General features: G+C 37.0%; 1 protein-coding gene across 1 annotated transcript; it reads right to left on the minus strand.

Annotated features, from left to right (window-relative positions):
- Positions 1-416: 416 nt before the first annotated feature.
- Fancm (FA complementation group M) lies at positions 417-25,571 on the minus strand. The gene is made up of 21 exons (XM_089836577.1): positions 24,777-25,571; positions 22,035-22,288; positions 20,593-20,751; positions 19,320-19,566; positions 17,918-18,018; positions 17,651-17,744; positions 16,698-16,864; positions 16,414-16,620; positions 14,856-15,120; positions 12,903-13,051; positions 9,075-12,149; positions 7,828-7,885; positions 7,453-7,496; positions 7,214-7,352; positions 5,760-6,409; positions 3,979-4,038; positions 3,688-3,914; positions 2,662-2,741; positions 2,410-2,513; positions 1,101-1,198; positions 417-631 (listed from the first exon to the last, which is right to left on the minus strand). The coding sequence occupies exons 1-21, from the start codon at positions 25,459-25,461 to the stop codon at positions 538-540; spliced, it is 6,957 nt and encodes a 2,318-aa protein (XP_089692703.1). The 5' UTR covers positions 25,462-25,571; the 3' UTR covers positions 417-537.
- Positions 25,572-25,683: the final 112 nt, after the last annotated feature.

Consider the following 25,683-nt stretch of genomic DNA (forward strand, 5'->3'; position numbering starts at 1 on the left):
CCATGCTTGGAGCAATGCTAATTATGAGCCAGGAAGTGGGCTCTGGTAAACACCTTAAAATAGTTAGGGATATTGCAAAAATTTGGTCAGGGTCCAGGATAACATGGAAAAGTCAGGGATTTTCGATGTAAAAATTTCGTACGAACCCTGTATTCCCTGATTGGTCAGCTCCTGTAGGCCGTTTAGCGGATAATAGTTTGCTTCTCAGTTTACATGACGCCTACAGCCAAAGGCAGGGAATTGTTAATGAAGTGTACTTTTTACACCTTTGTTAACACCAATGTTTGATATTCATCAGGTAATGAGTCAAATTATGTAAAACTATAAAAATGTTCGTTCTATTAACTTAGAAACTTGATATCTAGTAATTAGAGACTCGAAAGTGCAAGGTTTAGACATAAAATTAATGCCGCATATTCAAAACATACTTTTTTTTTTAAAAAAAATTAATTAAATATTACAAAATTTATTTTTTCTTTGTATAACAAAATAAAAATTTGACCATCCATAATTTTTCGCATACTTTAACAACAGATACTACGCAAACGAAAAGTCCTCTTTAATAAATTGGTATAATTTCCGTGCAAATTGTGTTGGCATTTTACCCCGTTCTTCAAGTTCTTTCGCAGACCTAAGAATTACATATTAATTGTCAAGGAGCTTTGAAATTCTGAAAACAATAGACCCAACCAACAAATAAACAAGTTGGCTTGGTCTCGTCTCCATTTATCACGTGACTAACAAAGTTGACTGTAGTACCATCTGTTGTTAAGCGACAAAAATAAATCTCTTATTTTTCTGATTGGATTAGAGTCTGACTCTAGGGGTAAAACAGGTTCTGCGCATGGCAATATCAAGCCAATCAGGTTATCCTTTTCTCACCTCAAAACCCGAGCTCGAGATCTGAGCCGTTATAAAAATTCAAATGATTTGTTTGGTTGGGTCTATTATTAATTAGCTCATTTAATCTGCTATTTCAATCAAAATTCGAAAAATTATTTAGAAATTTTAGGATTGCAAAATTTTAAGCAATTTGGGTATATAGAGTCTTATATATGGTTAATATGGTATTTAATTGATATAGAATATTTTAAACTTACCTGCAATTTAGGAAATTTGACAATGTTTTAAATGCTGAGATAAAGTTTAGTGCAATAACGCAATTTACATGCGGCAAATCGGCAAGAAACTGCAAGAGCTGGTAATAAAAAATAAATAAAATACTTTGTGTTTTAAATTAATTTCGTGAATAATTAATTAATGGTCAAGTTTGGACATGCGAGTCTGTAATTTGCCATCCGTTGGCATAGGTCATTTACCCGCAAATTTAGCAATACTTATTATAATTTTTTTTTTAGTGTTTTTAAGCTCAAAACCTTTGGGAATGCAATGATAGTGTCGTTTCAATCGAGCATTAAATTATGGATTCAAACAAGAGCAAAAATAATTTTGCAACACTACGTGTGGTTTCCGATGTGCTAAGGCTGTACAACGCGCTAAAGCTATAAGGTGGCTCCCATACCATGGATAAAGTATGAGCGTGAAAAGCATTCCACACTGTATAGAATTTTCTCAACATATCTTGGCGGACTTTGTGGGAGGAGCTAGTCTAATCATTATGCATAATGAATTCTACCTATAGAGCTATATCAGTGGAATGGGGAAACGTCATAGTTGGGCCTGCCAATAAAGGGAGCCGGTTTTCACCCTCCCTCCGTGCTCATTTCGCGCAGAACAAGGCGCCTCAAAAGCTTTCCTTTCGCCAGGGTTCATACAACTTTTGGAAAACAAATTTCCCTGAGATTTCCAGGTTTTTTCCCCATATACTTCCCTGAGTTTCCAGGTTTTTCCCGTATATGGAGTATCCTATGGAGCAAATTTTAACGAAGGAGGGGGGGGGGCAAATATGACTATAACACAATCAAAGGACATCCCCGTATCTCTAATATAACCAGAGTTATGAGCCTCCAAAGTTTAGTGTAATGTTAATCCTATGGAGGATATGTTTATGAACATTTTGCTCAATTACTCGGCCCCTGTTTGACGCAAATTTCCCTGATTTCCCTGAATTTTACTAAAAATTATAAATTTCCCTGAGATTTTTGTCAACTATTTATTTCCCTGATTTTTCCAGGTTCTCCCGGTTTTCCAGGTTTGTATGAACCCTGACTTTCCCCAAATTGATATAGCTCTATTTTGAACCTTGCACCGTCACGGGCGCCTGACCTTGCGATGCGTTTTAACAAACCAATGAAATATCAGTTTGAAATACGTTAGAATTATGAAGTGTGACGGATATAATTCAACCCTGGTCCATAAAACCCGCATAGAGATTAACATGGGAGATATGGGCGCGCAATGATCGATAAATAACAATTAGCTTTATGCATCCCTGATATTATTAATCACCTCTTTCTTTTCATCGGAGATATCACCAGCCATTCTTACACCAACATGAAGATCAAGTTTTTTTTCTTGTTTAGCTAATTCTGCAATAAGTTGAACCGTTTCATCTGCAAGAAAAGAAAAAAAAATCCCGGTATGAGCTAGTGCTTTCAGTAAACAATTAAACTTCTACTGCGCATATGCGGAACTCTGATACCAAGCCATTGGTCTTAGTAAAAAGCACTGCATGCTCACAGTCAATCCCTATATCATTACCTTGAGATTCCGAAAAAAGAACGCTTAGCTCAGTGCTGTACATGTTACGTAAAAAACTATCAGCGTACAAAGTTCGACCTCTGTAATAATTAACAGAAACTTTATCAGCACTTGAATCGTTTTATCACAAGTTTATATGATATGTTCCATAACTATGACACTACCGTAATGCTAGAGACTTACAGCTCGAGCTAGTTCGAGAACGACGGAAGCGAGAATTGACTACACTACTGTTTTGCAGTCCATCTCTCTATTAAGTCTGTACTAAGCCTTTGCAGTCCATCTCCCTATTTAGTCTGTACTAAGCCTTTGCAGTCCATCTCCCTATTTAGTCTGTACTAAGCCTTTGCAGTCCATCTCCCTATTTAGTCTGTACTAAGCCTTTGCAGTCCATCTCCCTATTTAGTCTGTACTAAGCCTTTGCAGTCCATCTCCCTATTTAGTCTGTACTAAGCCTTTGCAGTCCATCTCCCTATTTAGTCTGTACTAAGCCTTTGCAGTCCATCTCCCTATTTAGTCTGTACTAAGCCTTTGCAGTCCATCTCCCTATTTAGTCTGTACTAAGCCTTTGCAGTCCATCTCCCTATTTAGTCTGTACTAAGCCTTTGCAGTCCATCTCCCTATTTAGTCTGTACTAAGCCTTTGCAGTCCATCTCCCTATTTAGTCTGTACTAAGCCTTTGCAGTCCATCTCCCTATTTAGTCTGTACTAAGCCTTTGCAGTCCATCTCCCTATTTAGTCTGTACTAAGCCTTTGCAGTCCATCTCCCTATTTATTTAGTCTGTACTAAGCCTTTGCAGTCCATCTCCCTATTTAGTCTGAACTTACTAAGCCTTTATAAAAGAAAACAACGAAGTTACTAAGCCTTTGACAGCGCCTCACCAGGCGTCGTTTTAAGACAATCTATGACCTACGTCACTTCACGACAAGCTACAGTTTCTAAGTTCCCAGTGACAAAACTTATGGAACATATCTTATGAACTTTTGGTTTTATCAGAGCTGACATTGAAATAAATTTAAAATCACCTTGATGATTCGTTCTTATAATATTCTAAAATTAGAACGGGTTTTTCATAATAATCAATCATCATACGGAGAGTTTTTTCGACATCAGCTTTTTTCCCGCTGTTAAATATATCACCCGGTGTACTCCGATAAATACCAACTTTGCTGCTCACGACGTAATTCGCGACTCTAAGATGAATCACATTGACGTGAAAATTTTGTACATTCCTCAATGACGAAATAATGTGCTGCAATGTTGAATTTTTTGTTTCAAAGAAAATCGCAATATATTTTAAAATATTATTTTCTTACCCGAGATGGCGCCAGTTCGCTAACGTTGACAAAAATTACTTGCTTTTCGTTTGGACAAGCCTAAAAAGAATCGAAATATTGGAATTAAACACGGGTGGCTAAAAATGCACATATTTTTTGGGGTAGAAATGGAGTAAAATAGCAATATTGTGCAAAAAGGTGACAATAAAACAAGATAATCTATATCTATATAAATCAAAGTCCTGACTGACTGACTGATAATCAACGCCCAGCGCAAACCGCTTGCCCTAGAAGGCTGAAAATTTGCAGGAACGTAAAGTTACTCATAAGTAGTAGGCGCGTACTAAGAAAGATTTTTCCAGTCCGCCGCCATCTAAATAAATGGCGCCCAGAAATGTAAAAAATCTTCTCTTTGCAACAAAGTCCGCGCGTTTCAACCGATTTCGCAAATATTTAGTACACTGGTTTCCTTTAACCTATAGACGGGCTAAATAGTCTTTTGGGTTCGATTTGTAGCCATCTTTTTAAATGGCGGCCAGAAATTTAAAAACCCTTCTTTGTGGAATAATGTCCGCGTGAAAAGTAATAAAAAATGAATCCCGACGGGCTGACGGGCAACGCCGAGTGCCTTCGCTCCTAGGGTGCTTCAAAAATATCAGTCATCAGTAAAATCTACCCATTGTTTATATAATTTTGATGGAAGTTCTTATGACACGCGGGCGACGCCGCGGATAACAGCTAGTTAGAATATTTTGGGGTAAAAACATACCCAATTTAATAATATTTAGGAAAAGGGGGGGCGGAATTTATTCAGTGGATAAACTTGATATTAACAAAAACAGATGCACATTAATTTAGCCGCTCATAATTAAACTGTATCTGTAACAAATTTGGAGCAAATAATGATTAAAGCAATTAAGTCTCGGCTGTGGTTTAGTTTAAATAAATGCCACTAGATGCTCCCATAGTCGCGGGGTGGAGTTGACTGACCCGTTAAGCTTAGCAAAGGCTAGTTTTAACTCCGCCCTCGAGTTCTGGTATGGTGCTCGAGTTCTGATTGGTTAAACACATTATGAAAGTTAATGCTACCAAGGATTATTTAAAATGTCTAAACATGTCGAATAAAATTTAGCGCGATGTGAAGTGATAATCGCGCCGCGAATACTTGGAACGTGCCAAGCGAATTTTGTTAACAAGAAAGCAGGGCGTTACGCGATTGGTTGGAGGTGCAAATTTTAAATTACCAATGGAATCTCAGACTAATTTGAATTTTAAAATCATTCGGAGGTATTTCTTAAATGTTTCACTATGCAGATTGGTCTTATAATTAGTAGAAGAATCGATAAAAAAAATCACTTGATTTTCCCTTCATTAAAGCGTATATTTAATGTTGTAGAACTAAAGGCTCTTTCAGACGATCCAACTTTTTGACTCAGCTTGATGGGTCAACCCGAGTTGAATCAACTAGTTGGATCGTGTGAATAGAAACTGGATGACTTGAGTCACCAAAAAAGTTGCTTAGAAAAAACTGGACCAGTGATCCAATTTTTGCTGACTCAACTTTTTAATTTCATTTCTTCAGCCAATCAAAATTAATTACAAAAAAAGCCTTTTTCGCGGGTTATTTCGTAGGTGACAAGGTAGGTGGCGCTTAAAAAGTTTTATTTGGCGGTAAAGGTTTAGTCGTGTGAAAAGGAAGGATTTACTACACTTTTCCCTTCAAAAGTTGGGCAAGTTGACACAACTTTTTGACCCATCGAGCTGAGTCAAAAAGTTGGATCGTCTGAAAGAGCCTTAAGAAAGATAAGTTTAAAACTTACCATTTGACTCTTTTCTTCAAGCAGATTTGTCTTAACAGCAGAAGAATTGCTTCTGCTATGAGACGCATGCTCTTTCACCGATGAGCTGTTCCTTATTTGAAACACGTCATCACCTTCATCATCATCATCATCACCCAATTCAAAGTTTAATTTGGACTTGGAACAAGATTGTTCACCCGAAATTGTTCTTATGTCATTAGAACTGTTTCCTAAAGCAACCTGCACACGCAACCTCGTGTTCGAACTGGATGATCGTGACGCGCATGCGTTGGAAGTAGATGGTTTTGACAACCAATTATCATTAGACTCTTTCTTCATATTTTTACTGCTAGATGTCGCCACTTCTTTTGGTACAGTAAACACGTGACCCTTGTTAGGCGATTTCTCGTCATCACTCGATGACGGGACAACCATGATTCTCCGTGTAGCTTTTTTGACACGTTTCTTGACAGGCGTCGTAACTTCTCTGTCAATTTTATCATTTCCAACGCAAAAACTATCTTCTTCATAATCGCTCACATCGGACTCAACGGCTTGCGAAAAAATCATGGAATTGCAGTTTTGGGGGTTGTATTGCAGCTTATATTTGTTACCGCGAGCTGCTGGGCTTTTAACTGATTGTAAGTATATTTTTCTCATGCTTTCAGGACCTGTAAAATAATGTTTAAACTTTTAAACAACTTAGTTAAATGGTATGAGAAGCTTCGTTTGAAAAACCTCTGATTTTTATAACAAAAGATAGAATTAAATTAATTTCTGTGAATTCAAAAATATCAAGCTTTTAATTCTCCCTCCCATTTCTGCTGCTTATTTGGCCGCAATATGCATTTGAAAATGCTTCATATCATGAAATTATTTGAAATCCCCTTTTTATGAAAGGCTAAAATGTTTCCCGTAGACTGACGTCACAGATATATTTTTTCACGTCAGATGGTGCCACTCTCTCCGCTATCAGACCCAGAGTTTAGACTGGCGAGAAACTCGAGACGCGTATAGGATTCCCGCGCTTTTTTCCCCCTCACGTCATAGTGATGTCATCAAACGTGCGAACAAGCTCGACAAGACAAAATTATTGATATATCGAAACTGCAGAGTTTTCGTGATTTTTCAATGGATTTTAAAAATAGAAATTAACTTTGATTCAATTATATTAAAAACTTGATATTTTGAAAGTAGAGACTCGAAAGTGTAACATAATACCACTTTCTGCTAAAATATGATATGAAATTATAAATTCGCATTCCCTTAATAAGGAGTGAGCAAAGTGGTCAAAATCTCTAATACTAAAGGTCATCGTCCCCGCTTAGCACATTCCCTCGATAATACTCTATTCTGCAAAGTTCACCGCCATTTTGGGGGAAAGGGGAGGAGATATATAATAAGCCACACCCATCAAGCCCCTCTTACATCATTAATATCTTTCCCCGTGCACTTTAACGACCACAGGTATTTACTTTTAGAGCAGGAACTCTCTTCGGAATCATTAACGAAGCTCTCTTCATATTCATCATTATCAATTTCTTCCACTTCATCATCTGACACTATATCAGATACATCAGCTTCTTGATCAAGAAATTGCTTCGCGCTATTTGACTAACAATATCAAAATATATATATTACTATTAATCTAATGTTTAATTAAATTTCTTAAAGTTAATTTTTCTAAATTAGCAATAAGTTTAATAATTTTTACCTTATTAATCATTTTCGTAGTTTTTTTATTGTTGAAACTATTGTCTGAAATAAAATGTATAATTTCCGAATTTCAAATTTAAAACCTTCTTCGCCACAGTAAGAACATTTCCAAATATTTTATCCTGCATGCAGATATCTATCGCGCTGGTCACGTGGTTCCCCTACAAGTTGACTTTCCTCCTGAACTAGCTCCGGGTTTAGCTTGGCGAAGGATAGTGGGCGGGATTTATAAGTGCACTTCTAAACCCCGCCCACAAAGGTTTCCTGCCTTGGCCAAGACAAAACTGAAGTTCATAAGGAAATTCAACTTGTTGGGGAACCACGTGACCAGCGATTTGCTTTAATTAATTGTCTTTATTAATTTTAAAATTACCTGTATTGCTTTTGAACTTCTTTTCAAAGACTACACTTACGTCACAGTCATCATCATCCTGCAGACAGAAAGGTGGAGAAAGAGTTGATAATTCATTTAAAAAAATCATATTTCATGGCATGCAATAAGAATGAGGGTGTGGCTAAACTTTTCCGTTAGATGTCACATTAAGAATAGCTCTCTCCGAAACCGTTTTTAAGCTTTGATTTAAAGAAAATGTCGGTAAGTGGCGCCAGTACCATTCTGTTTCATCTTCTAGTACACACCAATCAGAATTCGTCCTAGAGGGTGGAGCTAAAACTTGCTTTTGCTAGGCCCTCGACTATGGGAACATCTAGTGGAATTTTTTTAAACTAAACCACAGCCGAGATTTGCTTTAAAGGGACTGTAAAGAAGGCATCGGCGGGTGGGTAAAAATTATTTGAAATACGTCAGAGGCACGTGACCAAGGAGAGGCGTGGTTCAAAGAAGCTTAGTTCGTTTTATTTCGAAAACCACCACTTCATGGAATTGGCGCTGCAAACTCGCGAAAAACAAGGACTAGATGTCCAGTTCCACTCCATGAGGAGTCTTTGTATCTTGGCACCACGTGATGTGTGTGACGTATTTCAAATAATTTTTACCCACCAGCCGATGCCTTCTTTGCAGTCCCTTTAAAGCAAAGCGCGGGTCCAGTGGATCCCCTACAAGTTGACGAACTCCAGTTTTGGCTTGGCGAAGGCAGAAGACACTTGTGGGCGGGATTTATAAGTGCACTTATAAATCCCGCCTACTAGCCTTTGCCAAGCCAAAACTGGAGTACAAGGGGAAAGTCGTCTAGTAGGGGACCTGCTGGACCCACGCTTTGCTTTAAAAGTCCCGTGTTATTGCACAATGCGAAGTTTTTGACAAAACATGAAGGGATGTACAATCCGTTATTGTAGGGGCGTGGCCTACATAAAGCTAATCTTCCATGAAATAGAGCTCTACTGGGCATGCGTGGATTTCGTAACATTATCAGTGCATTGGAATGAGCTTCGGAAATTCCTTTGAATCTATCAGCCGGATCATTCCACTCTTACAGTCACGTGACATTACCCAATCACTACTCCAAGAAAGAGTAACACTACTACTTCAAAATATAGTTCTTGACACGCCCCTTTATAACGGATTGTACAATCCTTCAATACTTCTCTGCATCTATCTCATTCGTGGTTCATATGAAACAGAAACTAAACAAAAATTTAAGAGTGGTACCCAGAACCCACCTTAATTACTGTAGCTTTCCTTTTCCTGTTAAACCTAATCGGTGATTCTTTTTCATCGGAACTCAAACCGGAAGTGACGTTCGTTTTATTCGCATCTTTCTTATTAGAAACAACGCCATCTGGAGGATTGACGGTTGCTTTATTTCCACCTATCCTATTAAAACCACTTCCGCTTCCACTTCCACATTCTCCATCAATAATGGCGCACTCTTCCGGTGTAAGAACGAATACGTCATCGTCATCCATTTCTAAGTCAAAAAATGGTTTGACGGGTAGATTCATTCTCGAACTACTGGATGGTACGTTGGGCAACACATCATCTACTTTCGCAACTTCATTATCTTCGCCAAAAATATCGACGGATATGTCGATCGCATTACTGATAATTAATTTTTGTTTGGAACTTTCTTGGAAAACGTTTGGAGAACTGGTTAAAATTTTGGAATGACACCTAACCCCGGCTTTAGGCGTGGATGTACTGCCTAGTCTGTGAACGATTTTAGTGTCCAATACTTCCGTGTCCTTGTCATTGAAACACAGGTCATCATTGGACATGTTTTTTGATGTAGTCGGGTTTTGGGGTGCGTCATTATTACAATTTGTTTCTTTTGGTACAATTACGTCACTGCCATTTTTAACCTCATCCGAACCACAAGATATCATGAAAATGTCTTCATCATCGGAGTCAAGATTAAAGTTAGGCTTAACTTTAGTTTCCGTGGACATTTCCGGTTCCGGTTTAGACTTGGGCTTTAAATTAAGATCGAAGTTCGACTTAACTTCAGCTTCCGTGGACACTTCCGGTTCCGGTTTAGACTTGGGCTTTAAATTAAGATCGTTATTCGTATTACAACTATCATCCGATGAACTATCTAAATCAAACACAGGTTTGAGCTTTTTTGGCACAAGGACCGTGTCTGGTTTGTTTATTGCAGTTTCCTCTGGTTCAACAATTGGTCCAGCCATTGGTTGAGGGCAAGTAATGCTAGTATCTTTAGTTAGGGACTGTTTAACAGCTGTTGATGTAGATTCTACAATAGGTTGGGAAAGTTCATCGTCACTATCGAGATTAAACGTTGGTTTGAGCTTCTTTTGAACAGTTTCAGCGCTTTTCATACAAATCACAGGTTTGAGCTTTTTTGGCAAAAGGACAGGGTCTGGTTTGTTTATTGTAGTTTCCTCAGGTTCGAACCCTAAATGGTCAACAATTGGTTGAGGGCAAGTATCTTTAGCTACGGACTGTTTAATTGCTGTTGATGTAGATTCTACAATAGGTTGGGAAAGTTCATCGTCACTATCGAGATTAAACGTTGGTTTGAGCTTCTTTTGAACAGTTTCAGCGCTTTTCATACAATTACTATCATTAAAAATTGGTAATTCAGTGCTGGTGGTAACTGTTTTAGCATTATTTAAACCAAGGCCTACGAATGGTTTTTCTGCGCTGGTAGCTGTTTTAGCATTATTTAAACCAAGGCCTACGAATGGTTTTTCTGCGCTGGTAGCTGTTTTAGCATTATTTAAACCAAGGCCTAAAAATGGTTTTTCTGCGTTGGTAGCTGTTGTATCATTATTTAAACCAAGGCCTAAAAATGGTTTTTCTGCGCTGGTGGTAGCTGTTTTAGCATTATTTAAACCAAGGCCTACAAAAACCTTTTCTGCGCTGGTGGTAACTGTTTTAGCATTATTTCCTAAGCCTAAAAATGGTTTCTCGGTTGAATCCAGTTCTAATTCTAAAAAGATTTCTTGTGAACTATCCAAATCAAACACAGGTTTGAGACTATTTTGCGTAGCAGCTTTCAAAGCCGACGAAACCCCGGCAAAACTTGGCATTTTAGCCTCGGCCATATTGGCATTGTTCGAAACCGATGGTTTTTCCGTTAACACGAGTTCCGAAGAACTTTCTTCCGAACTACTCAGATTAAAATCAGGCTTGAGATTATTTTGCGTAGGCCTAATTGTTTTCAAATCGGAAACAACACCAAAATTTGCCAATTTAGCTGCATCACTAGTTAACGGTTTTTTTGCAATTGACTTCAATTTCGAAATTTCTTCCGAACTTTTCGAGACATTAATGGGCGTGTCATTTTGAAAGTATGAAATATCAGCGAAAAAATTGCATTCTGTCGTATTAAGGCTCGAAAATTCGTTATTTTGATTAACTAAGGCTTTAGGAGTATTCTTAGCAATATCGACAGTTGAAAGTTCATCATCGTCTTTTCTGTTATGTATCTCTACTAACGGAGTTTTAATCTTTTGCATCTCCAAGCCCTGTGGCAACTGTTGCGATGCAACATCCTGATTTTTAGAAGTTTCCTCTAACAATAAATCATGCGGCGTAGATAATATAATCTGATCTGAGTCTTCATCATCATAAACATCGTTAATGTCAGCATGTTCAACATGAGGTAATGATTTCAAGGGTTTAATTGCAGTAAATGGATTAAGGAACGAAAAACGTTCGTCATCACTCTTATATCCATCATCAGATGCGTCACTTTGGGGCCCTTGCATACTTTTGTCTATTTTTTCACCAAAAATAGACGTAAATTCATTAAGATCAATTGGTGAAAGAGGGCGATTGAAATCGAAATCCAAAATAGATGGTGGTGATTTGAGTTTGCTGTTTGTTTGTTGACGAATGACGTTGACAAATGCAATTTCTTCAGTGTCCTGATTGTTAATTTCATTATTTGTAAAGTAATTGCTGATTGGTCCTGGAAGTCGTTTGTCATTAACATTTACGGGTGTGTCTTCGTCTGAGCTGTTGTCACATAGTAATGACAATTTCTTTCGTTTGCTGTTGGATTTTGTCAACATTTCAGGTTGTTTGTCAACACTGGTTAATTCGTCGAAGTCATAAACGTCTTTCATATCGAGGTAATTATCATAATCATTTTTGTAGGGGTCCTCATCAGGAAATGCAATTGAATTTTCAATGAAGTTCAATATATGGACAAGTACTTCCGTTTTTTTAGAATGGCCCGATTCGAATGAAGCTTGTTTTGTCACTTGCCATGAAATGTACTTTGAAAGATCGTAAGTTGGTTTTTTGGAGACTACATCGTTGTCTTCCGTCTATAACAGTATATTAAGTGTTTGAATGTAAAATGCAATGTAAAATAATGCACACAAACAAATGCACGTTAATGATACGCGAGCCGATACATGGCAATATTTGTAAAACTACGATCTTAAAGGGAATTATGGAAGCTTCGTTTGAAAAACCATGCACTGATTTATATAACAAAAGATAGAATTAAATTAATTTCTGTGAATTCAAAAATATCAAGCTTTTAATTCTCCCTCCGATTTCTGCTGCTTATTTGGCCGCAATATGCATTTGAAAATGCTTCAAATGAAATTATTTGAAATCCACTTTTTATTAAAAGGCTGAAACGTTTCCCGTAGACTGACGTCACAGATATATTTTTCACGTGAGATGGTGCCACTCTCTCCGCTATCAGACCCAGAGTTTAAGACTGGCGAGAAGCTCGAGACGCGTATATATAGGATTCCCGCGCTTTTTTCCCCCTCACGTCATAGTGACGTCCTCAAACGGGTGAACAAGTTCGACAAGACAAAATTATTGATATATATCGAAACTGCAGAGTTTTCGTGATTTTTCAATGGATTTTAAAAATAGAAACTTTAATATTTCAATTATATTAAAAACTTGATATTTTGAAAGTAGAGACTCGAAAGTGTAACATAATACCACCACTTTCGTGCTAAAATATGATATGAAATTGTAAATTCGCATTCCCTTTAATAATGCTATCCTGACAACAGTGGACACGGATTAGTTTTGTAATGTAAAATGATGCTTACAATCGCCGTGCTGTTAGGAAGTGAGAGGAAAGTGGATTTTGCGGGTAAGGTTAAATAGACTTCATCTGGGCATTTATAATTTTTAGTCCACTCGGCCATTTCTTCATCATTCAAGAAACCACTTTCTATTCTCTGCTTCTTACTTAAATCTATTAAATATTTAAAAATAAATAATAATAATAATAATAAAACATTAACAAAATATTCATACAAGTGCATTAGCAAAATTGGATTAGCAAAGTTAGATTAAGAGCTTTAAATTGCAGGTTGTTCGCGTTTGTTCTGATAAATATTAGCAGAAGGGGATAATAGAAGAAGGATGATACTCTGTATCATCTAAATACAGGGTTGCCATGGAATTTTCAGAATCAAATTCCCTGACTTTTCCAGGTTTTCCGTGACCTTTTTCTGAGGTTTTCCGTGACCTTTTTCTGAGGTTTTCCCTGACCTTTTTCTGAGGTTTTCCCTGACCATTTTCTGAGGTTTTCCCTGACCATTTTCTGAGGTTTTCCCTGACCATTTTCTGAGGTTTTCCCTGACCATTTTCTGAGGCTTTCCCTGGAGGTTTTCCCCGACCTTTTTAGGCCGAAAGTGTCAATGCTTACAGCACGTTTTAAGTGCTTATAATTAAATAAACTCGATCTACATTAAGTTTTCCAATGTATTTGTTGGACCAAAATGATTAAGAAACATTTTAACTATAACTAACAGTCTAAGAGATTTTTTTAAAGGCATTTCGTTTATAAAAACAATTCTAGACATCATTTTTAAGGATTGCTCTAGAGTTCACTCTGTGTTAAGAGAGGATGAGGAGAAACTTTCATTACTCTTTCAATAAAGACTTATCCCCAGATATTTTACCCAATAAATTCAAATTCCCTGAATTTGCTGAAATTTTTAAAATCCCCTGACTTTTCCCTGACCTTTTCGGCCCATTTTTAAATCCCCTGACTTTTCCCTGACCTTTTCGGCCCATTTTTAAATCCCCTGACTTTTCCCTGACCTTTTCGGCCCATTTTTAAATTCCCTGACTTTTCCCTGACCTTTTCGGCCCATTTTTAAATTCCCTGACTTTTCCCTGACCTTTTCGGCCCGTTTTTAAATTCCCTGACTTTTCCCTGACCTTTTCGGCCCGTTTTTAAATTCCCTGACTTTTCCCTGACCTTTTCGGCCCGTTTTTAAATTCCCTGACTTTTCCCTGACCTTTTCGGCCCGTTTTTAAATTCCCTGACTTTTCCCTGACCCGTGGCAACCCTGTAATACTTCAGTTGTATGTAACATGATTCTTCCCGGGCTCATGGCACCATTTTGTTTGCTTCCCCGCTCATCAAACTTCAGATGGGCATTGCACCGTGCAGAGTGAATTCTAAAACTGTTTAATAATTACTAAATCCTCACCAATCAACCAACAAACCTTGATTGTCTTGACGCGGCTGGGACAAAAACGCACAAGCGCATGCATGGGCCTTGGCAAATAGTTAAGCAGCGTTGATAGATTAATGATAAGGGGAACTATTTATCGTGTATGTGATTTGGTTTAGTAACCTTAATTTTGTGCACTACAAATGTTAAGGGATGATATTGGGAAGAATCATGTTACAATTACCCCGCCGCTTTGTGGTGGTACACTTCTCTCGATTCTTTGTTCTTTTTTAGTACATTTTAAAGTTTTCAGTACAAAAAGTACGATTTGATGTTTGAAAGTACATTTTCCAATTTTTTTAACATTAGCGTCTATGGGACGAAAATTACGCCGCTAGATGGCGCCCAAAGCCTTTCGTTGAGGGGGAAGGAAATTTCAATACCCCCAAAGGGAGAAGAGTACGTTTTCAAAAAGCCCCCAATGGGGTAGTACGTTTTACTATTGAGAAAAGTACGTTCCCAAAAAATCAAAGGAACAACACTTCTCTCGAAGAAGAGAAGTATTATATACTTCTGATTTGATGTACTTACTTATTTTCTCGAACATATTGGAAATGCTACTATTTCGGGAAGAATTTTTCCCACCAACGGCAGCGCCAGTACTCTTCTTAGGGCCAGGTTTTTTAAAATCCTTTTGGTTAGTAAAAGATTTAACAGTCATGTACATTTTATGACATTCTGGGTCTATCCCTTTCGGCACCATCCTGGGACTATCGGGATATAGATATTGTTGAACGGCGTTGGAAGTCAAGGCGCAATCAATTCGGTTTTTGTTATATTGGCCCTGATTATATTTCTAAAAAATAAATGACAAACAACCAAAATTGAGCGCAAAATTCGATGTTGAGGAATTTTTTTATCAATCCTCAATAATCTAGGTCAACACTTATTAAACATGTGTAGCCCGCGGAACACCTCTTCAAAAAAACAAACTGTTCCTTTCCCGAGGACCAAGTTTAAGTTCTTAAGACTCAATACAATCACTGTTTTCAAAAGTCGGGGCTAAAATAGAGTCTGGTGTTTGAGCACCTTGTTGTCTTAAGATGAAACATGTGGACAACATAGACGATTGACGGTACCATAAGTTTATAAGATATGTTCCATAAGTATGAAGACACTACCAACACTTCGTAATGCTAGAGGCTTACACGAGGGGTCGGACGTTTGTCAAAATCCCGTACACTTCGTTTGAAATCTGTTTAAAATCTCTCTCGAAAATCTCGAAATCCCGAAATCTCACGTCAAAATCTAAAAATCTTAAAATCTCACGTCAAAATCTGAAAACTTTAAAATCTCACGTCAAAATCTAGAAATCCCAAAATCCCTACCTTAAAATCTGAAAATCCCGAAATCCTCACCAAAAATCCCGAAATCTCACATTAGAAATCCCGAAATCTTAACGTAAAATCCCAAAATCTCATCCTAAAATCAAAATCTGAAAATCTCCTCGAAATCCGAAAATCTCCTCGAAATCTGAAAATCTCCTCAAAATCTGAAAATCTCCTACAAAATCTGAAAATCTTGTTCCAAAGCCCGAAATCTCCTTCAAAATCTGAAAATCCTGAACAAAATCCCGAAATCTTCTTCGAAATCTGAAAATCGCTTTCAAAATCTGAAAATCTCCTTTAAAATCCCGAAATCTTAAAATCTTGGACTAGATTTCTAGATTTCTAAAATCTGAGTCAGAATCTCAAAATCTGGGGCAAAATCTCAAAATCTTTGTCAAAATCTTGAAATCTCAAAATCCCGTACACTAAAATGCCGAACGTCCGACCCCTCGGGCTTACAGCTCGAGCTAGTTCGAGAACGACAAGAGAGAATTGATTGGCTACACTCAGTTAATTTTGCAGTCCAACTTCCTATTTAGTCTGCACTAAGCCTTTGACAAGGCCTCATCAGGCGTGGCTTCATGAGAATGTAAGACGTTTCAACTATATCACTTCATGACAAGCTCTCAGTAACCAGTGAACAACTTATGGAACATATCAACTTATGGCAAGAATCATACAGTTTCTAACACTTTGTGTTTGGCGAACCCCAGTTTAAGATCGACTTTGTAGGTTACAATAGGATTGCGCGTGTCACTTACTCGATCTTCTTTTCCTTCTGTGACCAACGATATCACCATGCCATCTCGTTTCCTACCAGTCCTTCCAACTCTTTGAACCAGTCGAATTGGCGATTTATGGGCATCGTAACATACAATTAGATCAACTTCACCGATATCAAGCCCTTCTTCACCGACGCATGTTGAGACCAGGGTATTGTAACCTCCCCTTCTGAAGCTTTCAACTACCTACATCAGGCGCAAGACAGAAACTCACAATCGGGAAAGGGGGAAAATTACATTAAAAATATATTTGAAATATGTACCTGAAGTTGCATTTTTTGCGAAATTCCTTTGCTATTTTTGCTATTTTGTCCGACAAAGGCCATGGCTCTTACAAAAGGCTCGTGCATTTCAAGCATTTGCACAATTTCTTCAACACTTTCTCGATAATTTGAAAATATCATAACTCGGGTCGAATCTGAATCCCCAGCTATTGAAATAGGAAAATTATAAATCTGATACCAGTCATCAGAAGGGAATATTTTATTATTCCCTCTGATGTCATTAATTGGAAATAAGTTGCTGTGTTAATTTGCAATGCCGTTGACCTCAACCATGGATTAACTAACGCTAGGGATTGTTCACTAACTGGGTTTCCCATGTATTTCTATCGCCAACTACATGTTCCGAATTATTCCTTGATTCCCCTCTTCATTCCCCCAATTTATTGGACCAAAACGGATGTAGATATAGCGCCATCTCTCGGCAAAATAAATCGTTTTTGCCCAATTTAGGCAGTATTTCAATTTTGACGTCATAGACCACGTGATATTTGGTCCAACTTTCTTATAACTTCCTGTTAGGGATAGTAGCTGCTGCTAGGGGGCGTTTGGAACATGCATGCGTTATCTTTTTGAGGGACCGAACTATCCCTAGCGTTAGTTAATCCATGCCTCAACTCAATACTAGAGGCCAGGGCCGGAAATAATGAAAATTCTTATAGGACATGTGTCCAGTGATGCCCTCTTTGACTGTAAAAATTATAGGACATTGTCCACTGGAGTATGTGGGAAAAAATTAGTGTTGCATCTTCATAGTGTAACCATCAAAACTACGGAAAATTTATTGGTCAAGTTGACCCAATTAGTTTTTAGAAAAATTTTCTGACATTTTAAAATTTTACTGGACAAGGTCCAGTATTCTGTGCTTATTCCCTGCCCTGCTAGTGGCTCCTGGTTTCTAATATTTTAGATAACCATCTCTAATAAACGCTTACCAGTTTCAGCCTTCTTAAAATGGTTAAGTACAATATCTTCAAGTTTTTTCAACTTTGGATGACCATAAGGAAAATGTCCCTTTTCCACGGTGCACTTGATAATAAAATAAATATGGCAATTAACATTAGGAAAATACAGATTTTTCTGTTTGTTTTCCTTAAAGTACTTGGCAACACATTGCAGTTTTATAATTACAATGGAGATTCCCCGGCCGCGTCACCTCTATAGTTTCCTGGTTATGTAACAACAAAATGTTTTCCAATCACCTCATGTTTTGCAGCAAGCTCCTGATAAATTTCTCCAAAATCCACATTGTTCTCCAAAAATTTTCCAACTCTACCATTACCCTTGTCTTCCGTCATATTTCCTAAAAATTAAAAGAAATATCCAAGTCCAAGTGAATTAAAACCAGTTTAACTTGTTTAGCCGGGAATTCATACATCTAATAGAAAACATCGTGTAACCATATCTAGAACGTTACATTCTTTCTATGTGGGCCATGGATTTCCTAATGCTAGGGATTGTACGTTCCCCCTAAAAGATACATGTTCCAAACGCCCCGTAGCAGCAGCTACTTTCCCTTACAGGAAGTTATAAGCAGTCTGGGAAATAGCACACTTCCTCTGGTCCAAAACCTGTTTATTAATTGCTTGGACTAGTTTTTTAATTCAAGAAGTGCAGGGGTTACTGGTCCTCGGGACCAGTTTATTAGTTGCAAATCTATAGGAGAACAAAGGCAGGGACCACTCGGGAGACTAGTTTATTATTTAGGACACTAGGGGGGTCACTGGTCCCAAGGACTAGTTTAAAAAATATCCTTATTTCCCAGGCTGGTTATAAGAATATTGGACCAAATATCACGTGTCCTATGACGTCAAAATTGAAATCCCGCCTAAATTAGAAGTCGCCATCTTTAAAATCCGCAAAAATGATTGATTTTGCCGAGAGATGGCGCTATATCTACATCCGTTTTGGTCCAATAAATTGGGGGAATGAAGAGGGGAATCATTCGGAACATGTAGTTGGCGATAGTAATACATGGGAAACACTGTTAGTGAACAATCCCTAGCGTTAGTTAATCCATGTGTGGGCCAGGCTGGAGTATTATCCGTCACGCCACAAAATCTGACGTCTTTCTAACTGTGATTTCAAATCTTTGGTTGATAGAAACACGAGGTCAAGGGCGTAGTAAGATAGATTATTCGCGATTAAAAATTCGTCATACATAATGATTAGTCTAGCTCCTCCCATAAAATCCGCCAGATAAGATCAGAAAATGGCTACACAATGATTCCTAAATGCTGTCATAAGTTCATAAGATATGTTCAATTAGTTTGTCACTGGCTACTGAGAGCTTGTCATGAAGTGACAACGTTGGTGAAACGTCATAGATTGTCATAGAGCGACCCCTGGTGAGGCGCTGTCAAAGGCTTAGCACAGACTTAAATAGGAGGATGGACTGCAAAACCGCGTGTAGTGAATCAATTCTCGTGTCGTTCTCGAACTAGCTCGAGCTGTAAGCCTCTTGCATTACGAAGTACAGGTAGTGTTAAACTTATGAAACATATCTTATAAACTTATGGCTGTATGCAATCCTGGTTTAGCTATTAATTGGAAATATTGGAGATTTTTTCGGGAAAAATCTAGGAATCTGTTGATGACACACACCTTTCATGTATTTATAAAATGTTCTAGTCCCATGAACGCAAAGGAGTTCGTAAGCGTGATAGAGCGTTATGCAAACTAGAAACTCTAAAAGGATCAAATTGTGCGTTGCTTTTGTTAGATTTTGAGGTGGATTTTGGGTAAAAGCCTCTTTGAGTTTCAAAATTCCAAACTGCGTCATTGTTTCGGGATTCGTGTTTCTGTTGATTGCGTTTTTCTGTTCCAATCTAACTAATATATATTTTAAAACCTGAAAGATATGGTTGAATTTAATTACAAAGTAAAAGCTGGTTTTCAAAGGCAAGTGCTAAGGTTAAAAGTCGAGCGAGTGCGAGAAAACACGAAAATGTCGTGGGTTAATTTAAAATTTTTCACATTTTCTCACATGTTTGTTTACGACTTTCTAAGAACCCATATACTGAGAACTTTAAAGCAAATCTCGGCCGTGGTTTAGTTTAAACCAATTCCGCTAGATGGCGGTTTCGTTTAAATAAATTCCGCTAGATGGCAGTTTAGTTTAAACAAGTGTCGCTAGATGGCGGTTTATTTTAAACAAACGCCGCTAGATGGCGGATTGTTTTAAACAAACGCCGCTAGATGGCGGATTATTTTAAACAAACGCCGCTAGATGGCGGTTTATTTTAAACAAACGCCGCTAGATGGCGGTTTATTTTAAACAACCGCCGGTAGTTGGCGGTTTATTTTTAACAAACGCAGCTAGATGACGGTTTATTTTTAACAAACGCAGCTAGATGGCGGTTTATTTTAAACAAACGCCGCTAGATGGCGGTTTAGTTTAAACAAATGCCGGCAGACGGCGGTTTAGTTTAAACAAATGCCGGCAGACGGCGGTTTAGTTTAAACAAATGCCGGCAGATGGCGGTTTCATTTAGACAAATGCCGGTAGATGGCGGTTTAGTTTAAACAAATTCCGATAGATGGCGGTTTAGTTTAAACAAATTCCGATAGATGGCGGTTTAGTTTAAACAAATGCCGGCAGATGGCGGTTTAGTTTAAACAAATTCCGGTAGATGTCGGTTTAGTTTAAACAAATGCCGCTAAATGGTGGTTTAGCTTAAACAGATACCACTTGCTGATCCCACAGTCGAGGTGCGGAGTTAACCAGTTCTGATTGGTTCCTACCATTGGCAAGGTAAAAACTGATGTATAGAAAATTAGCCAACATGTTAAGGGCGTCACATAAGCCGGCATTTGCTTTAAACGTTCTCAGCTCTTTAATGGGTTCTTAGGCTGTCTTATATAACCAGGCACATACCCTGAGGTATTTTTCTTTTATGTTCATAAGTTGTTGATCCATTTTAACCACTACTTTTTCAACAGTTCTGACATGAGTGTACGGAATAATATCAGGAGAGTCTTCGGATCTCAGTTCAACATGCGAAATCAACAGGTTTTTGAGAACAGATTCCACAGCCTGCAAGAAAGTTATGGTACGAGTGAAACTTTACATCACGGATAACCACACTTTTTCCAAGATTTAGGGCATTGCCTTATATAGTATATTTAAAACTAATCAACGCTGAATTTTAATGAAGCACACCGAATAGAATGCAGATACTTGCAAGTCAGATTTCATCAAAACGCGATTTTTCTCAGTAATTACTAGACAGATTTAAACTAGATTTTGAAGATAATTTGAAATAATCACGTTAAATGTCATGAAGTCATAATTGTTTTATATTAAAACAAACTTTTTTTTTATTAAGGTCAGTCCAATAATGGGAAGTCAATTTGGATAAACAAGCAGGCATAAATCCCGAAGCGTCATAATTGCTTACATCGCGTCACTATTAAGTTCTGACAATGTTGGGCGCTAACCTGATGAGCTTAGGTTAAAGGACTGCTTAAGCTTAAAGCAAAGCGCGGGTCCAGTGGATCCCCTACAAGGCGACTTTCCTCCTGTACTCCCGTTTTGGCTTGGCAAAGCCTAGTGGGCGGGATTTATAAGTGCCCATATAAATCCCGCCCACAAATGCCTCCTGCCTTCGCCAAGCCAAAACTGGAGTTCGTAAGGAAAGTCAACTTGTAGGGGAACCACTGGAGCCGCGCTTTGCTTTAAGGATTCCTGAAGAATCACCAAGTGATAAATGAAAGGAGTGATTTTATTTTGGTAAAAACTGAAACAGGGTTGCCACGGAATTTTCAGAACCAAATTCCCTAACTTTTCCAGGTTTTTCCTGACCTTTTTCTGAGATTTTCTCTGACCTTTTAAGTGCTTCTAATTAAATAAACTCGATCTACATTAAGTTTTCCAATGTATTTGTTGCACCAAAATGACAAAGAAACATTTTAACTATAAATAACAGTCCAAGAGATTTTTTTAAAGGCATTTACTTTATAAAAACAATTCTAGACATTTTTAAGGATTACTCTAGAGTTCACTCTGTGTTAAGAGACGAGATGAGGAGAAACTTCCATTACTCTCTCAATAAAGACTTATCACCCAGAAATTTTACCCACTAAAATCAAATTCCCTGACGTTTCCCTGACCTTTTTGTCCCATTTTCAAATTCCCTGACCTTTCCAGGTTTCCCCTGACCCGTGGCAACCCTGAATTATCATATCTTTAAAACGAAATGTTTAATATCTGTCACTTCAGCCAATCCTTTTTGTAAACTTAATCTCTTACTTTTTCACGTCTTACCCCAAAGAGACAGTAATTATCAGTCATCTAAGGCATGACTACATTTATATTACCTTCATATCCCCTCCAGGAGTGGCGCTGAGTCCAATAACTCGAAAGGGAGAGTCAGAGGATTGAATAAGGCCTCTTATGACTTCGCAATAGGCGTGGTTTCCCTGAGCTTTATGAGCTTCATCAATCACGAGGCATTTTAAGAGATCAACTGGACAAACTCCCCGACTGATGTCATTGTTCATTACTTGAGGAGTTAGGAAAAATACTCTCTTGTTCAACCACTTCTGCTTTCTTTTGTCAGGGGCGTCATTACCTTGAAATAAAATTATTTCGCATGTTCGGTGTCCAGTCAAATGTGATTTCGATAAAAGAGCAAAATTATGATAAATTTCATGCTAAACTACACGAAAACTTCGAATAAGTAAAAAAAAGGATAATATAGGATGTTTTATGAAATTATAGGATAATATAGGACAAGTTCACAAATATAGGGTAATATAGGGCAGAATCAAAAATACAGGATAATTTAGGACAGGCTTAAAACTATAGGATGATATAGGATAGGTTTAAAAATATAGCATAATATAGGACAGGCTCAAGACATAGGATAGAATAGGACAGGTTGAAAAATATAGGATAATATAGGACAGGTTGAAAAATATAGGATAATATAGGACAGGTTGAAAAATATAGGATAATATAGGACAGGTTGAAAAATATAGGATAATATAGGACAGGTTGAAAAATATAGGATAATATAGGACAGGTTGAAAAATATAGGATAATATAGGACAGGTTGAAAAATATAGGATAATATAGGACAGGTTGAAAAATATAGGATAATATAGGACAGGTTGAAAAATATAGGATAATATAGGACAGGTTGAAAAATATAGGATAATATAGGACAGGTTGAAAAATATAGGATAATATAGGACAGGTTGAAAAATATAAGATAATATAGGACAGGTTGAAAAATATAGGATAATATAGGACAGGTTCAAAAATATAGGATAATATAGGACAGGATCAAAAATATAGGATAATAAAGGACGGGTTCAAAAATATAGGATAATAGAGGACAGGTTGAAAAATATAGGATAATATAGGACAGGTTGAAAAATATAGGATAATATAGGACAGGTTGAAAAACATAGGATAATATAAGACAGGTTGAAAAACATAGGATAATATAGGACAGGTTGAAAAATATAGGATAATATTGGACAGGTTTGAAAAATATAGGATAATATAGGACAGGTTGAAAAATATAGGATAATATAGGACAGGTTGAAAAATATAGGATAATATAGGACAGGTTGAAAAATATAGGATAATATAGGACAGTTTGAAAAATATAGGATAATATAGGACAGGTTGAAAAATATAGGATAATATAGGACAGGTTGAAAAATATAGGATAATATAGGACAGGTTGAAAAATATAGGATAATATAGGACAGGTTGAAAAATATAGGATAATATAGGACAGGTTGAAAAATATAGGATAATATAGGACAGGTTGAAAAATATAGGATAATATAGGACAGGTTGAAAAATATAGGATAATATAGGACAGGTTGAAAAATATAGGATAATATAGGACAGGTTGAAAAATATAAGATAATATAGGACAGGTTGAAAAATATAGGATAATATAGGACAGGTTGAAAAATATAGGATAATATAGGACAGGTTGAAAAATATAGGATAATATAGGACAGGTTGAAAAATATAGGATAATATAGGACAGGTTGAAAAATATAGGATAATATAGGACAGGTTGAAAAATATAGGATAATATAGGACAGGTTGAAAAATATAGGATAATATAGGACAGGTTGAAAAATATAGGATAATATAGGACAGGTTGAAAAATATAGGATAATATAGGACAGGTTGAAAAATATAGGATAATATAGGACAGGTTGAAAAATATAGGATAATATAGGACAGGTTGAAAAATATAGGATAATATAGGACAGGTTGAAAAATATAAGATAATATAGGACAGGTTGAAAAATATAGGATAATATAGGACAGGTTCAAAAATATAGGATAATATAGGACAGGATCAAAAATATAGGATAATAAAGGACGGGTTCAAAAATATAGGATAATAGAGGACAGGTTGAAAAATATAGGATAATATAGGACAGGTTGAAAAATATAGGATAATATAGGACAGGTTGAAAAACATAGGATAATATAAGACAGGTTGAAAAACATAGGATAATATAGGACAGGTTGAAAAATATAGGATAATATTGGACAGGTTTGAAAAATATAGGATAATATAGGACAGGTTGAAAAATATAGGATAATATAGGACAGGTTGAAAAATATAGGATAATATAGGACAGGTTGAAAAATATAGGATAATATAGGACAGTTTGAAAAATATAGGATAATATAGGACAGGTTGAAAAATATAGGATAATATAGGACAGGTTGAAAAATATAGGATAATATAGGACAGGTTGAAAAATATAGGATAATATAGGACAGGTTGAAAAATATAAGATAATATAGGACAGGTTGAAAAATATAGGATAATATAGGACAGGTTGAAAAATATAGGATAATATAGGACAGGTTGAAAAATATAGGATAATATAGGACAGGCTCAAAATATAGGATAATTTGGAACAGGCTCAAAAAATATAGGATAATATAGGATTGGCTTCTGCCTTGGCAAGGTCAAATTTGTGTGTAGAAGATCAGCCAGAATGTTAGGGGTGCCACAGGAGTTGACATTTGCTTTAAGCAAAACATATACCAGCAACAAAAATACAACTTACCAAGCATGACTTCAGTGTCTTCCTGTGGAATACCCATAACTTTAAAACACGACTCAATTTGCTGGTTAACAAGAGGTCGTGTTGGTGCCATAAATACAATCTTGCCTCGCGGGTACCATCGATAAAAATTGTACATTATAACGGCGGCAATGAAAGTCTTTCCTAAACCAGTCGGAAGAACAACCATCGTGTTCTTGAATAAAGATGTTTGTACAATATTAAATTGGTACTCTCTAAACGGATAGTTTGTAGGGTAAATCCATGTTTGCCCCGAATCAGCGTCAAATCCGTCTAGTTTTTCTAAAGGTACTTGGTATTTTCTAGGTGGAACTATATCATTGGCAGCTTTACTTGTTGATGGTAAAGATCCATCGTGATCATTTCCTCGCCTCTCACAATGATCATTTAACAGACGTTCCTGCGTGGCTTTATATTCTACCATACTTAACTCGAGAGCTTTACTAATTTCTTCATCATCAAAATCCATATTTTGAAAATTTTCAATATCACTATCATTGTCTTCGATGATAACTATATCATCGTTATCTTCATTGGTGTTAGTGTTTTGATTAAGGTTCTCATTCTTGGCTACTGAATTTTGGAGTTCCTTCTGAGATGTTGAAGTGCTATTAGATTTTTTCTTCCAAACATCGAAAAGGGTGGTTTGTTTTTTCTTTGGATCCATTATTACTTAATATTCTAGCAATTGTAATTAAAATTTTTAATATTCGATACACTGAACGTGAACCTTGGAATCATTCATACTTCCCTCGCTCATTTCAAATCTCGAGAAACCGAACAAGGAGCAGACGACGATAACGGGAAAAGGATCAGAGCCAGTCTGGGAAATAAGGATATTTTTTAAACTAGTCCGTTCCGTTGGGAACTTGGGACCAGTGACCTCTAA

The sequence above is a fragment of the Phalangium opilio genome, unplaced genomic scaffold (assembly GCF_054372755.1).
Source record: "Phalangium opilio isolate 3A_F unplaced genomic scaffold, DU_Popi_V2 ptg000042l_1, whole genome shotgun sequence".
Lineage (NCBI taxonomy): Eukaryota > Metazoa > Arthropoda > Arachnida > Opiliones > Phalangiidae > Phalangium > Phalangium opilio.